Source organism: Adelges cooleyi, unplaced genomic scaffold (assembly GCF_023614345.1).
Source record: "Adelges cooleyi isolate 19-005CV unplaced genomic scaffold, UGA_ACOO_1.1 ACOO_flye_CR_arks_rails_tigmint_CR_PRNA_30, whole genome shotgun sequence".
Lineage (NCBI taxonomy): Eukaryota > Metazoa > Arthropoda > Insecta > Hemiptera > Adelgidae > Adelges > Adelges cooleyi.
The window spans coordinates 9,539,126-9,554,679 of NW_026095971.1; the positions used below are offsets into that span (position 1 = coordinate 9,539,126).

A 15,554-nucleotide genomic window follows, 5' to 3' on the forward strand; every position below is an offset into this window, starting at 1 on the left:
TCTAGCCAGGCTAATGGGACGGCGACGGGTCGACCCTCCGGCTGCGTCGGCGACGACCCGCCCGGTACCGAACATTCATTTCCACACCTAAAAGGCCCATGGTTTGCTGAATAAGAACTGTAAAACTCGATGGCGAAACGTTTTATAAAATCGAAAGTCTACCGATTCCCTCAGAAAAACTGTACTTTTAACGACCGTGTATGGTATGAATGAGAGAGACCGTTGTTTTTGTTGGTATTATTATTGTATTTTTTTCAAACGGCTCTCGTTTTTATTTGATTCAAGGACTTAATTTGAAAACCAACAGGCACCGATCAGACGTAACATGACCTTCATCGTTCAACACGAAACGAATAACGAACCCGCTGGCTATAAAACGGTTAACGTAATATACGATATGATATATTATACACACGACTTTCAAATTACAAAGTTAATTTCTTAGGGGGGCGTTACTCCGAGTATCGATAAATTTTGTATAGATAAATTGTAATTAAAACATCTCAATTTAAAAAGCATTATTATTGTATGTACTACTATTTATTTCATAATTAACACATTTCAACACATACAGTAACTCACTCGGCTTATAAATTTACTCCTTATAAATGGGGACTTATTTCCCCCACTTAGCCCTCGAACCGCGATTTGTAAGCTAAGTGTGATTTTAAATTAAGCCAAAATGATTTTTCTCAGTAATTATAGGCAACGTATCTACGGGCCGGGGTGTCGGGCGCGCTGCGAGACTTATTGATCGGATAGCGACTCCTCTGCGGGCGCGCACACTACACGGCGGCGTCCGGCTCAACCGGCAGACGAGTGCGTGGGTCCTGTGCAACGTTGTGTGTTAGTAGCTGGCCAAGTGCAGCGTTGCAATTCGGCGGTAGGGTGGAAAAAAACGGCACCGCTGCTGCCGGCGATCAATAATAAAACGACTCCGCTTGTATTATTATCCTGCAGTATCGTCGTACGTACACACTCAACAAAGTGCCCACACCTATTACATTTTAGTGCAGTAGTCCGACGGCTAAGCAATGGCGCGCGCGTGTGTGTATGTGCGTGGAGGGGAGAGGATTGAGGGGTAAAGAAAAGAGAGAATGAAACGCAGAGCGAGCGAGAGACACGATACATACATGGAGAAAATTTACAACGTCGCTACAACGCGGTTGCCGTTCGTTATTGACGTGACCGTGACCGCCGCAACGCCATCATAGTCTACGGCTGTGGTAGTCGAAACGAAAATCGATTTCAAATTAAAAAAATATTATGTCGTTTTTACAGGGAGAAAATATGAAATGTCTTTTTTTTTATCAGAACCGAGTACAGGTGGCGACCGCCGAAAAGGGCCACGGCGTTCCAGCGGGAGGTAGTCGTCGGGGGAGTGGTCGACTCGTTGTCGGGTACCGGGCGAACAGGCGCATAAATTCTTTAAGTTTAGGGCGCAACTCCAGGGGGGCAGAACGGGCGGTTTTGGAAACGCCCGGTTGGGAGGCGGGCGGCGCCGAAAAACGCGCCGGCGCTTGCTGTTGCTCGGCCTGAACTCCGCCGCCGACACGGAAAAAATATACGGTCCAACTATGAAAATATATAAACTATAAACGAGTAGGATGAAATCAAAACTCAAATAATATTATTCTTATGTAATTTAGACCAATTAAACTCGAATCTACAATGAACATTTTATATTTTAGCCGTTATTTATGTTTTTTTTTCATGAGGTTGAAGTTTAAAACATGCAAGTTTAAGCACCAAATAGTAAAAATTAAGATACACGTCTTTTTTCACTCGTATACGACGATTGACAATAATCACTATCTTCAAGGCTATATCTATCTTGTTCTGGTGTTTGAATAACTAACGACCGATTTTTGGTTTCACCGTCAAAAAACCTATAAGCCAACAACGACAACCCATTCTCCCTTTTTTGGATAATTCTAACTTTGATTTTAGCCTAATCAAATATAATATAGGGACAAAATAAATGTTTATGACAACAGGACAACTAACTGTTAAGACATTTGATGATTCAAGCTGAACTTTGATTGAGCCCCTATTTTTTTTCGTGAAGAAAATTGTATATCCGCCAAGTTTTCTATATAACCCCGAGCAGCAGCTTTAACCGGATTAAATAATTTACCAATCCGGTAAAATTTTGATTTATTCTAAAACAACGTTCCGATTAAAGCGCAACACACACACTCAAGACAATAAGTAGAGACTTGACCTTACCCGCGTTCTCGTTCAGCATCGAGCTTTGAATTTTGGAAATGGCCGTCGTCGTGCCCAACAATGAGTGCCGTTTCGTTACAAAATGTAACATCGTTATCATTATCATTATTATTATGAAAAGTAGATCTAAGTACAGTGCCGCCGCCGGTAACCTTATTATCATATAAATATTAATGTATATCTTCGAGACGACGTTGCGTTGGTATATTATTTTTCAACGTTCATAGTCTCACCTATGCAAAAAATTCGATAAAGCACCTACTGGCCGAGACGACGCCCCGACAAACAAAGCGTCGCGACTGCTCTCAGCCTGCAGTCAATGCGCGCGGTCTACTACATTATTGTGTCATTTTATTGTTGTGAAAAAATAACACTAAACATGACGACACACACACACACGCATAGCATAGTCGCTGGTCGCGATTATATTGTGAGCAATACTACAAAAGAAAATTTAAAAAAAAAAACCGTCGGCGGGCAATTCAAATAGGACTAAACGAGACTGGCCAATTAAAAAAAACGCAATAGATACTTGACGTTTAACGTTTGTCAAATGCCTAATAACTTTTTTTCATTATTATTGTATAATTTTGTTTTACGAACGGTAAGCAAAAAAAATAATCGAACCGACCCAAGTAATAATAAAAAAAAATCGTTTAAACGAAAATAATATTTAATCAAGGCCTTCATTTTCTTTGACGGGGGACTTAGCAGAACGGTAAGAACGTGACACGCTGCTGTAGGCATCTTGCTTATATTTTATAAAAGTTTTTCGACGACATTCGACACGGTCGTTATGCAACTAGGCCCAAAAACTGACTAATATTGGGATGTTATCACGCGAATAATAATAATTACCCTTACAGGATAGATATAAAAAAACCAATGTGTGTTAGTATTTCAACTTTAAATCAGACCTGGGAGATCACCGGAGCGCGTCGCCTAACCTCGTGTACAATGTTAATTAACATTAAACCGCGTGCATATATGTATTGAATGTTATGGCTGTGTGTAAACTACTGTTAACGATATCCGGCCAGGGATAGGCAAAGTGCAGAATAAACATTGCATTTCATCCATTGTAATTTTTTTTTATATTCAAAATATATTGAATTATATAGTTTAAACACTATGCATCATCATTGGATCTAGTAAATCGAGACCGTGATTAAGTATGGTCGCGCCTCACTGCACCATATGCTTCAGTGTAAACAAATAGCGACAAGAAATAAAAAATGGCAATTCAGTTTCTTTGTTTTACATAACGTAGCATCAATATAACACTGTAGTGAAGACTGTTTTAATTATTAATTATTAAAACAACAGTTTTGTACAAAAAACGACTCGAAACGTCTAGACACGTTAAACATTCAATTGTAAAAATAATAAAAGTTTCATTTCGGACTAAATAAGGGTCAGGTCGAGAAATTAAACGCAATCGCGTTAAGCGGCCATCTTTTACAAACATCCTGTACACATTAACTATCGCGTATAAACCGCTTTATTACTATTCCGGACGAGGGACCTTGAGCGAATTTTTAATTTGTATTAGTATTTTTAATACTTTCCTGGGTATACACGTTACATCCCAGTCGACTATGATACATATTATAAACACACACCACGTTACTGTGTCCGTTGTCGTCGACTCAAGACATAAAAAAAAACACACCCAGCTGTTGCTGCTTTATATACTCTACTACTGCAGCAGTCACCGTCAAGGTACGCGTCCAGCAATACAATAACAATAACAATAATACACACATTATGTTATACAATAACAGTAGTATTATTAATATTACCATATTTAACGTAACAGTTTTGCGTCCCCCGATAGAGCTTCGAGTGGACCAGCCACAACTATAATAAATACCAAAATGGTGTTTTACAGGAAGCCCGGAAACTACTAGTTAAATAGATAAAACATAAAAACCGCCTTTATTTTTGTCGTCATTATTGTTACATTCAACAGTGTACCGTCGCGGTGCTCAGAGTAAGCTCTCTTATTGTCATTATTGTCATTTGACAAAATACTGACGGGACAAGATACCAACGGGTCTTTAAATAAAAATAATTATACACAATTATGAGCTATGACTTACCTTTACGTGGTACGAGTTGAGCATGTGCCGGGGAAGCCGGTTGAACGTGCCGAAGTCTAAGCGACGGCAAAATATTCCGTTACCGTTCATGGACGACTGCCTGCGTGACAAACACAAAACAAATTATTGTTATTATTAGAATAAAATAAAATGTTTGATTATTTTGGATAGTGCACAGAATACAAAAAAAAACGCCCATCCACCGTCCGTGTACAGTATAGAACGATAATTATTAACGTACTTGGTAACTACAACGCTGGTAATAAACATAGCTGCTATTATTGTCTAACGTTGTAGTTTGTAAACACGCATAGAGCGCATACACACAGTACAACAGATCCTTAACCTAGCCCAACCCGCGTACACGTTGCCTGGTCGCTGGAACAGTAGCAGGCGGCAACGACGCGTTTCCAAACACTCAGTGTCTGGCGAGTGCACGAGAAAAAAAAATATTTTAAAAAAGGGTCTATTCCGCCACGTACACACAGAGTTGTACCCCTAAGAACGGTTTCTAAAAATATAACCCGTTTATTACACGCTTTTAATAATATAACATATTAACATTATGTAGCCAGACGGACGTCAATCATCCAGAGAGCAGGACTACTATACACTATATGCATCTCCAGACCACCTTACACCCGATCACCGTCGTTTCTCAGCGGTATTGTTACCATTTTTTTTTTTTATTACTGGAATCTGTTGAGCCGTTTTTTTATAATGAAATTAACAGCTTAACATAATATCCAGGGCAATAATTATGCATCAGTATGGAGGGGAAGGAAATCTATAGTATAGAAAGATTATCGTTTTGACATATTATTAGTAATAATTTATTAGTGTTGCCGTACAGATAACGTCGACCGGAGATACGACCACCGATGTACAAATATTGTGTAACTTACGTTTATTAAAAGCAAAAATGACGGCGCCGATTACTTTGCGTTTCGCTGAAAATCACCGGGGTCGAACATTAATCTAAGACAGGAAATACTATTTTACACTGTCGAAATATCAGTTATCGCCAAAAAACCAATCCGTTCATGTTTTGTACACGAAGTACAAACACGACAATGGTAATTCATTACAAAAATTATCGGCCGCACGTGTTGTCGATTTTCGTGAGGGAAAAATTGGTTAAACACATTTGACAAAATTTATTCTGCGCGTCACACGAATGATATTTATTTTTAAAAAACCACATCATTAAAAAACTGATACCTTCTTAGCTATCACATTGAAGATGAAAAAAAAATATATTTATTATTACTAAAACTATGGCGTGGAGCATGGGAACCGCCGAGCGAATGTGTTAACAAAAACATTATTCCAATAGCAAATTTTGGTTGATGGCAAAACAAGTTTTACACACGTCGAGTCTCTTTCGGTCACGACTTGCCGCCCGTAATGATCATGACCGTGATTACTTTTTTTTTTTTTTTTTGTAACAAAATTATTATACACCGGTGTTGGTGTCGACGAAAAATATTTAGCGATAAAAAAATCCAACCGCCGGTAAATTACCGAATTACCTCTCCTCTTAACAATTTTTTTAGGCTACTCCAAAATCTATATTCTATAAGAATCATTAACGGCCGCCGTCACCATGTAACTTACCTGTTTGGTCGTTCAAGGATTAAAATATAATTTTTCGGAATTGACGAATGGAGCGCAAAAGAACCTTGAAGAGAGACAAAAAACAACGCCGTTGGTTATTACTTATTATTATTATTATATACTATTGTAAGACCGAAGGTTAATAATGCAGCAAATATTATATCCAAACAAGACTAAAAGTTTCATCAACGGTAAAATATATATATATATATATATATATATATATATTTTTTTTTTTTTTAAATATATTTATATATATATTTTAACTACCTATTTTTAAAACGCATTCTGAGTAAACAGCATAGAAATACTCAAATTAATTTTGTGTAACATAGTCGTATACTTCAACTTATGTAAATATTGAGTTAAACTAATGTAAACGTCTAACCCAAGCCAACAATGTAAATACCAAACGAACAATTATTGTAACCCAACGCTTAAGCTCATCATTAAAATATCGTAGCTGAAATGGTAGCGCCTGTAAACCCGACAAATGTCTAAAGACTAGATAATTGAAATTTGTTTTAGTTTTCACAAACCAAATGATGTGAATTTTTAAACTGTTATTTATAGACGGTCCTTATAATATTACCTATTATAATAATTATGCATTATTACACAAATGATAATCAACATAATTTAGTATATTTTAACAACTAACAGATTTACTATAAAATATAAAAAATAAAATAATATTAACATCATCATTAATCGGTTTTCAATAGTAACCGTATATGAAATTTTAGGTTTAAGCAAGCGCCCGCTTTCTCCAAAAAACGATTATTAAATTTACTGGCTAACAAATTTAAGTTAAGAGGAGTTGGCGGACCTTCAATGTTTTAATTAATAAATCAAACATACAGTGTTGTATTGGGCCGATTTACTGCAAATATATTATTATTATCTTAAGTCTTAAGATATAATAATTTAAACGCGTTTCGAGGGACATGAGCCGTGTAGACGTTGTTTCAGAATAGGTATAAGCATCACTTTTCGTATCCCATAATACAAGGCTGTGGTTGTAACTACAGGTGGTGTTCGCGGGTGACCACATTGCAGTCCAAACGCGGCACGCAGTATCATCATCTCACACAAACAAGTGCGCCATTTTCTTCTTGTGTTAATCGTAAATCGTATATTAAAAGAATACTTGACGGGTGCATCGCTGGGTTGACCGTTAGGTTAATAAAAACGATGATCATAAGAAAATAATAAAACGGCGCAAAAGAAACCCGGCAGTGCCACAAAACACCACCAGCTGCCGGTCCTGGGAATAACATTAATAACCACCGGGTCGTCATCAGAGTTTGTGAGCACGTAAAAAATAACAACAATACTCAAATGAAAAATAATATACAAGATTATCGCTTTCCATAGTTACTTGGCAACACTGCACTGATTTGAGGTTAGGTAACCAAGTCGGCCGGTAAGGACGAGTAGTCACGTCCCGCACATGGTCTCGAGCGACCGCCATGAAATAAACTAGTCAGTATAAGAATTATGAAGCACACCTTTTTAATAGTCTTGTCATTTCGACACCACTTTTTATCTGCTATATAGAAAAAAAAAATGTATTATAATATTATTTAAACGCCGAGCACAGGATATTCTATTCTATGATTAAGATCTACGATTCCGCCCGTGTGTGAGTGGACAAACGGTATATTATAATTATATGTAGGACTCGCGCTCTCGCAATATCAATGCAATCTAATCTAACTTGGTATGCTTGATAGATTAGGAGTCGTTTGACTGAAAGAAAAAAATCCTTTATAACCCATGGACAAATGAAAAAAAGACCTACGGGTCGGCGAGGCGGTCCAGACCAAAAGAACCTACGACGTCAAAACAGGTGCACGTGTCCCCGCAGCAGTTGTAGTCTGTACTACTGATAGAATTTAAAATTAGAGGGGAAGGTCCGAACCCGACGCTGTACTGTTCGTTCTAATTCGTCGTCATATCACAATAATAATTCGGAGGCGGCTGTAACGATAACAATAACAAAATAAAAATTGAATAAATTGCAAGACGCAAAATAATATTTTTGTGAGAATGCGAGAAATACCGATTACACATGGCCGACACATAATGTCGATCGTTATTCTCCTTTTCCTCATCTTCCAACGAAAACATGTTGTTTACAGAATAGCTAATGCAATAAAATATAATATGTAGTTTCCACACACCTCGCAAATAGAATAGACCTGCCTACAACCAACGCACGACAAAATAATAACAGTGATTAACGTAGTGAAATTAAAATCGATAAAAACCCATCAAGTGGTTTTAAATATTTTCATTAAATTAAATTTATTTTAAGTAATATATGACAATCCAAGCATTATATGCTTAACGTTTTGTATTAAAATATAGTTTAGAATATTCATAATAGATAAGCGAAAACGCACAAATGCAATGGTTTGAAACGTTATTTATAGACAGGACTTCTCAATAATATTCTAATTCCATAGCGATAAATCCCTACGCTATGCAGAAAACTAAAATTATAGATAATCTTCATTTAAAGAAAAAATTAGACCTTGTTCATAAGGAGAACGGAAAGGAACAATTATACACATTTTGAGACTAAAACACAAAAAATCATTCCTGTGTACGGAACAGATTAAAAAAAAATTTGTTTTTAAGTTCAAGATCTCTAAGGGACCTCAGGCTGGTTTTTTTATTTTAATTTTTCAAATTTAATTTTAAACGTTTATATTTATAATTTATTATAGTGTTCTTTATAAATATAAATAATTTTCCAATAATTAAAAAATGTGCTTTTTGTCGGCATTGAAAGCGTAGGAAGTTTTCCATTAACAAATTTTAATAGATACGCCAGGAAATGACTACGAAAGTACGGTTTCTCGACGTAACTGAAAAAAACAACTAAAAAGTATTGTGACTAGAAAACCTTAAATTTATTTACCTCCCATTAGATGGCAATTTGAAATTATCAGACAAAAAGTGCCGCATATCGTTTGCCCCTAAATAAATAAAGAATAGCATTTTCCGTTTCCCATAAGCCACACTTCATCGCGAGTGTTGACTTTGAGAATTGTCGTAGAGAAATAAATTTAAAAGCTTTGGGTTAATGAAATAAATACGTGCGAGGCGGATGGGACACGCGGGGCTACAACGGTTTTATTATCGTGAATAAAGGTCAAAATTACCATACGAAGCCTATATACATATAAAAACGTGGGCGAGCTAATAATGTAAAAAACCTTGAAAACCAAAAGTGCGACCGCCGCTCTATCAGACGATATTCTACACATATACTAATTATAATCACAAAAAAATATATGTATATATTTATATATTATACAAACGGACGGTATTTCTTTTTTTTTTGTCCGTCGCGTCGGCTCGTTTAACACGAGTCTATAGAATAATAATAATACATTAAATGGTTCGATGATAATTGGCTAACCTAATAATAACAATAATATATTAAAAAAAGGTAAAAATTACTTAATAAAAACAAACAAATACAACGAGAAGCGACCAGTCAAGGACGACCGGTTGCTGATTTGCCAAGGGAAAAAATCTACCAAGATAATAATGGCGACGGGTAGAGGCGGAGTGTGAAAAAAAACGGGTAGAGACCTGCGGACAGAGAGATGCTGAATTTCCACAGCAAGAGGTCTTCTGAGAAACCGGGCGCGTTCCGGTAAACACTACCCGGTATAAGGGTGGTTCGGGAAAAGAATAAAACGAACCGTGTAGGTCAGTGGGATGTGCGTGTGTGTGCACCATTAATGGATTCTTCGGCGTTACCTATTATCGAGGATTCCGGGGGTGTATTGATGGTGGGAGTCGCCTAAAACCGACAATGAGAAAAAAGGTCGATTTTCGGGGCGTAAGCCAGAAGATGATACGCACAGTGGACATGGAGTTAAAGACCACACGTTGCATATTTTCATGTATAGGTGATATTATCATAAAACGTGATACAGTTTTTAGCGCGGTACAACGACCGCTGGCCGACAACAACGTACTTTTCGACGGAATCAGAGATGCAAAGACGGGGACGGAAGCGATATCCCCTCACGTTGCCAAAAAAAAACTACACAAATAGATTGTTGATAAAATTAAATGAAAAAACCCTATCCACAAAAATATTCACAGCTTACGTACAAGCCATGAACGTGACAGCATCGTGACGCCGAAACACGAATTCTTATTAAAGTGAATATACTTTTGTGGATAAGGTCAATATTTAAATAGTCAACAAGTGACTTAACTTTTAATTAAATTTTTTATTGTTTAAAACTAGAAATATTACTCGTCGTACTCATTAAACGTGTATTGTTACTCAATAATTATTATGAGTTGTATATATTAAGTACATTCAACACTGTGCTTATGTAATTTGTATAGTTCATTACTGTTAATCGATAGACGGTTTGTTTAATCATAAACAATGGAAATTTAATTAAATCGATACACACGAATATTTTTAGTTTTATATAATCGGTATTCACGACTAGAAAAATAATAACAAAATGGTTTCCGAACAACGTTGGAATTGACACTTTCAGACAATGTTTAATTTAGAAATATAAAATTGTAAATTTCATTATTAGACCATTGAGAACAACAACGTTCGCTCTACCAACAGAGATCAGACGCGAAAACTAATTCAGTATACGATTATTGCCATTAGGTCACCCCGCCCGGTCCACTTGTCATAATAATAATAACAGCAATCATTATGTATATATATATAGCTGTTGCATGGGAAACTCGGACTCGAGAAAGGGAGAGGCGGCGGTGGTCGTACGGTAGCGTGACGGATATTTCAAGGTTGCAATTCACTTTATTTTATGTGGTTCTCTAGTTGCTCATCCGATTTTTATCAGACGGCGGTGGTGGCGGCGGCTCCCTAACCGCATTCAAAACACACCGCCGTCGGTGATTCGCGGTTTTTTTTCCTAACCTAACCTAGTAAATACTATATTATAACGCGCAACACCAACGTTACAACAACGCAATAACACATCCAGTCCACCAAACCTAGGAATGCCTAACACATCCAAGACAATTGAATAAAGTAATAATAATTACAACAATATATTGACATCCATGATTAACCACAACTCGACGAGTATAAGCGCCCTCCTGATTTTCAATTAATTATTAATTGTGATGAAGTACTAATGAATAATTTTCAATATTTATCGAATTTAAACGAGTCCAAAAACTCGGATTCGTGAAAACGATAATTTTACGTGTGCGATACCAATTGGGAAACAAACAACTTCTATTAACAACTATTTTGTGATGGATATTGGTTGATATTTTGCCTACCTATCCCTGTCGAGTGCAGCAGACATATTAAAAAAAACTATAGGGTGGCGGCGGTGGTGGTTTAATTAAATCGCCATATTTTAACGGACTCGTCAACACATATACACACACATTATACGGTGATATGTTTCGAGGGTGGAAAAAAGCATAGAAAAATGCTGTTCCCGCGCACAAGACTGCAATCACCGTGGGTTATAGTGTTGACCCCCTCGACTGAAAAGAACACACTGAAGGCCAGTAATTAAATATTTCGAATATGTTTATACACCGTTGTTTTTTTTAACGATTGTAAAAAAAATCCCAAAACCAAGCACCATGCGTCACACCGTCGGGCTATTTCCCATTTTCGGCATTCCGCGACAATAGTAATTAAAACAGTTAATTTAAAAAAAAAAAAAACAAAAACAAAATAAAATTTAAACCGGGTAAATCTGGTTCGACTTCCCTCGAACAGCAGAACGACGGTGGTGGTCAAGCGGACAAGTGTTGACGGGGACGGTGTTAACGCGGGAAGTTTTTTTTTACTCCTAGGGGAATATCCACGACATTTGGTTTTGTTTTTTACTTAAAACGCGACGACGATCTGGGGACAAAAACGCGCGCTGTTAAAATAAATAAGAACTAAAAGTTATTTATTTTCCCCGACAGGCGCCAAACGGTGTTGTACGTACCTACCAAATATTATTATCGGTTTGGTTGGTTTGTTTCTTCGTGTAAAAAAAATCTCGGGAAAAAAATACCGCGAAATCGTACAAGAAAAATAAACAGATCTCCGACTGGTTTTGTTATTGTAGAAGCCAAACAAAATATATGTATTGTACGTTTACGGTTTAACGGCCGTTCGAAAAACCGCGGCGCCGGCAATCGGTATCATTAATATTATTATTACTATGGTCGGTTTTTGTAAAAACGCTTTTAAGATGAGTTATAATAATTATTATCATTATTAAACTAGGATGGGTGATTTATCGGTTAAACGTCGGATGCCGGCACGACTCGCACGAGTATGACCGGTCGCGACAACAAAGGAACTTGAAAAAACACTATTTTAGTGTATAATAATATTATGGTCGCCGTGCACCTAGACGACCTTCGATGATTCGGTCGCCGGACAAACGTTTTTATCTTGGCAAGGACCAAACGTAAAAACAAAGCAACTGAAAACCCACGTGTCGAAAAAGACACACATAGGTTTACATTTCTATTTTAAATAATTCCAGAAGTGGGATAATCGATTCACGATTAACAACATAAATATTATACAAACTATTCGATATCATATTTAACTTTATAATCCTAAAGGATAAAAGAAGGAATTATGTTGATTTTGTTAAAATAAATTATCATTAAGACCATGCAAGATATAATATTCTGTATTTAAATAACAAACAATTCAAAAAAAAGTATTGTATACAAGGGAAAAAAATGACTCATTATTTACTCCAAATTATTCCCTAAATTTAGACAGTAGTTACTAACTACCAAAGATATTGGAAATTATAATCAACTAAAGCTAATGCCATCACAAGACATCTATACATTTCTACTTACGGTATAACCTGGTTTGTTTTTGAAGAATATAACAATAAGAATATGATCGGTAAATTAACTTATTAAGTAAATTTATTAATGCCCATGTTGAATACAGAGTTGTTAACAAAAAATACATTTTACACTAGTAATTATAAAATTTGACATGCATTACTATTTACTAGTGTTTTTTTGGTATAAATTAAATAGGAAACATTTTAAGTATGCTATTTACATTTCGATCACTTCCAGTTTGGCATTAAAATCTTGTCGATCGTCTAACATAAGTGTTGCAAACATTAATCGTTTACAACTTTTTGATTTATAATTTAGATTAGGCGATTTGTTTGATCAAAAAAATGATTCTACCTCGTACACATGTGTTTTTAGATTGGAGTTTTCAGTAAACGTTACGAAACGCCGGTTACTAACTTTTAAGAACGAGGGTGAAATCCTTAACCCTATTCGGCCTCCCTAAAGAACACACGCGGTGCCGACGTGCACCACGCCGGTTCGTTTGAACGTGTGTAACGTTTGGCTGCCGTGGGCAAATATTTTCCCAGTACACAACGTGGGTTATCATACAAAAAATTCCTATAAAACTTCATTTGTCATCTATTAAATATAACACGTGAACTTAATAATAGAATAACTATAATGTTGAAAACAAGACTTATATAATATATATATGTTTTTGAAACAATTACAATATACAATTATACTTTTACTGTTCTAAATTTCACGTTAGTACAAAGTATACTCTATAATTTCTACTTTTAACTTGACCACATTATCCACGTTACACCGATGTAACCCATGTAACAACTTCAAATTAATTTTAGGTTTGATATTGAAAAACAATTAAGTAAATTAAATAAAAAACTTATTTACATAATATTAAATTTGTATAACTACCACAAAGAATGCAGGAAAAACAGTAAAGTTTAATTTGTAAGCAACTTCGCAGAAACATTTATAATATTACCACAATTCATAATATTAGTTTATATCATTACATAATTTTAATTAATAATTAATGCAAAATAATTTCATCCTGGATAAGTTAAACGATCACCTTTATTTTTTCCTGTATTCTTCGAAATATGTACAAGATATTATTATGACAAGCTTACCTTTCGAAAACGTCTTTGACGCGTCTCTTGGAACCAGTGGCGGCAAACGATCCAGAATGGGCAGGCGACACGCTGTTGGTGGAGCTTGAGCTACCGGTTAGCGGTGAACTAGAACCGTTCGAGGACAAGCTACCTGTTCTCAGGCGAAGCTCGCCGATGGAGAAGTCTATGAAGGATGGCTGTTTTTGTTGTTGGTTTTGGCGGCGTTTCTTCTTTTTCGACGATGACGAGCGTTCTTGGTCGACCGCGACCAAAGACTGGCGACGGACAGTGGACATTTGAACGGCTGCGGGCCAATCTTGGTCTCTCTTTAGGAAACCGCTGCCACAACGGCAAGTGCTAGCCTTTACGGCCATATCCATGCCTTTCTTGCCACCCATAATATTGTTGTTGTTGATAATACTATTGTTATTGTTGTTGGACCACAAGTCCAACGGGGCTCTGGACGTTTGACCTCCCTTCAAGTACGCAGTTACCAAACGATCCCAGTTGTCGTAGCACTCTCGGTGCATGTACTGTCCGGCGGCGCAACCACCCACGCACGTTACCTTGACGTAAAGCTCGCCGGCTCTAAAATCGTCCGGGCGGACTGGCAACGAGCGCATCAGGCAATCGCCGGTGGGCACGCAACAAACGCAATCCTGGGACGTGGTGTTCATAATGAAGTTCTGTTGCTCCAACGTGCCGCAACCGATATTCATATTCACTCCGTTGTTGTTGTTGTGGGCAATGATGGGCGATGGACCGAACAGGTCGGCAAAGTGTCCGACGCCGTTGAAACCCATAGCGTTCCTCCGGGGAGCCATTCAAAAACCTCGCATTACTCTAATACGGCTGTTATATAGAACGTACAATTGAATGATACCAATACAACAGTTAGTACGCGTTGGGACGAATATAAAAAAACCGGCTTACTTTTTTTTTCTCAGACAATGCGCGCGAAAAGTGTCAAACGTAAATATTCGGCTACGCGAAACCGATCGGCGCGTGGACGCGAGAAACAAAAATAAGCAACGGATCCGACAAAATAAAAAACTTTAGAAAAAAATACGATTAAACGAGTAGTTAAAAAAAAAAACCGTCGAGTGGGAAAAAAAAAAATATAATAATAATAATAAACGATTTGTACTTCGTCACAGGTGTGCGAGGAGTGTGTGCGTGTGTCGCCCGCGTGCGGTTCAAACGACGTGCGGCCACTTTCTCTTTCGTTGACCGACTGAACGAAGCGGTGGCGTTTCGTCGTCGAGCAGTGAGCACTAGAGCACGGTTTTGGCAAGCAGCGGCGGCCACAACGCGGAGACGACGCTTTAACGACACCCGCGCGGCAACGGCGGCGGCGATGGGACTCGACGGCACGCGAGAGCAGCCAACAAAATAATAAAATATAACATGTGCCCACCCGGTTTTCGGCGAATGTGTTGTGTGTATATGACGGTCACAGTCAAGGGCAGTGGTTACGGCGGCGGCGGCTGCGGTGGTGGCGCGCACTGGTGAGCGTTGCAACGCCAAAATCTTCCCTCTCCCGTCGGCTTCTTATTTAATTTTTATTTCAGGTTAGTGCTTATTATTGGTACGGGCGGCCTGCTGCTGTACGCGGAAATAGCTGGCCCATAGTCCGTTGTTACACTAT

At 37.5% G+C, this 15,554-nt stretch overlaps 1 protein-coding gene across 2 annotated transcripts in view; it reads right to left on the reverse strand.

Annotated features, from left to right (window-relative positions):
- The window catches only part of LOC126837939 (headcase protein), a 37,619-nt gene extending 22,358 nt beyond the window's left edge, over window positions 1-15,261 (reverse strand). The window contains exons 1-3 of one of the 2 annotated variants that reach the window (XM_050571950.1): window positions 14,840-15,261; window positions 13,925-14,758; window positions 4,332-4,431 (exon numbers count right to left, since the gene is read on the reverse strand). In XM_050571950.1, coding sequence (XP_050427907.1) covers window positions 4,332-4,431; window positions 13,925-14,730 — 906 coding nt within the window. In that variant the 5' untranslated portion in view covers window positions 14,731-14,758; window positions 14,840-15,261. Of the gene's footprint in view, window positions 1-4,331; window positions 4,432-13,924 lie in introns of both variants that reach the window. The other variant, XM_050571949.1, reaches the window with a different exon arrangement.
- Window positions 15,262-15,554: the final 293 nt, after the last annotated feature.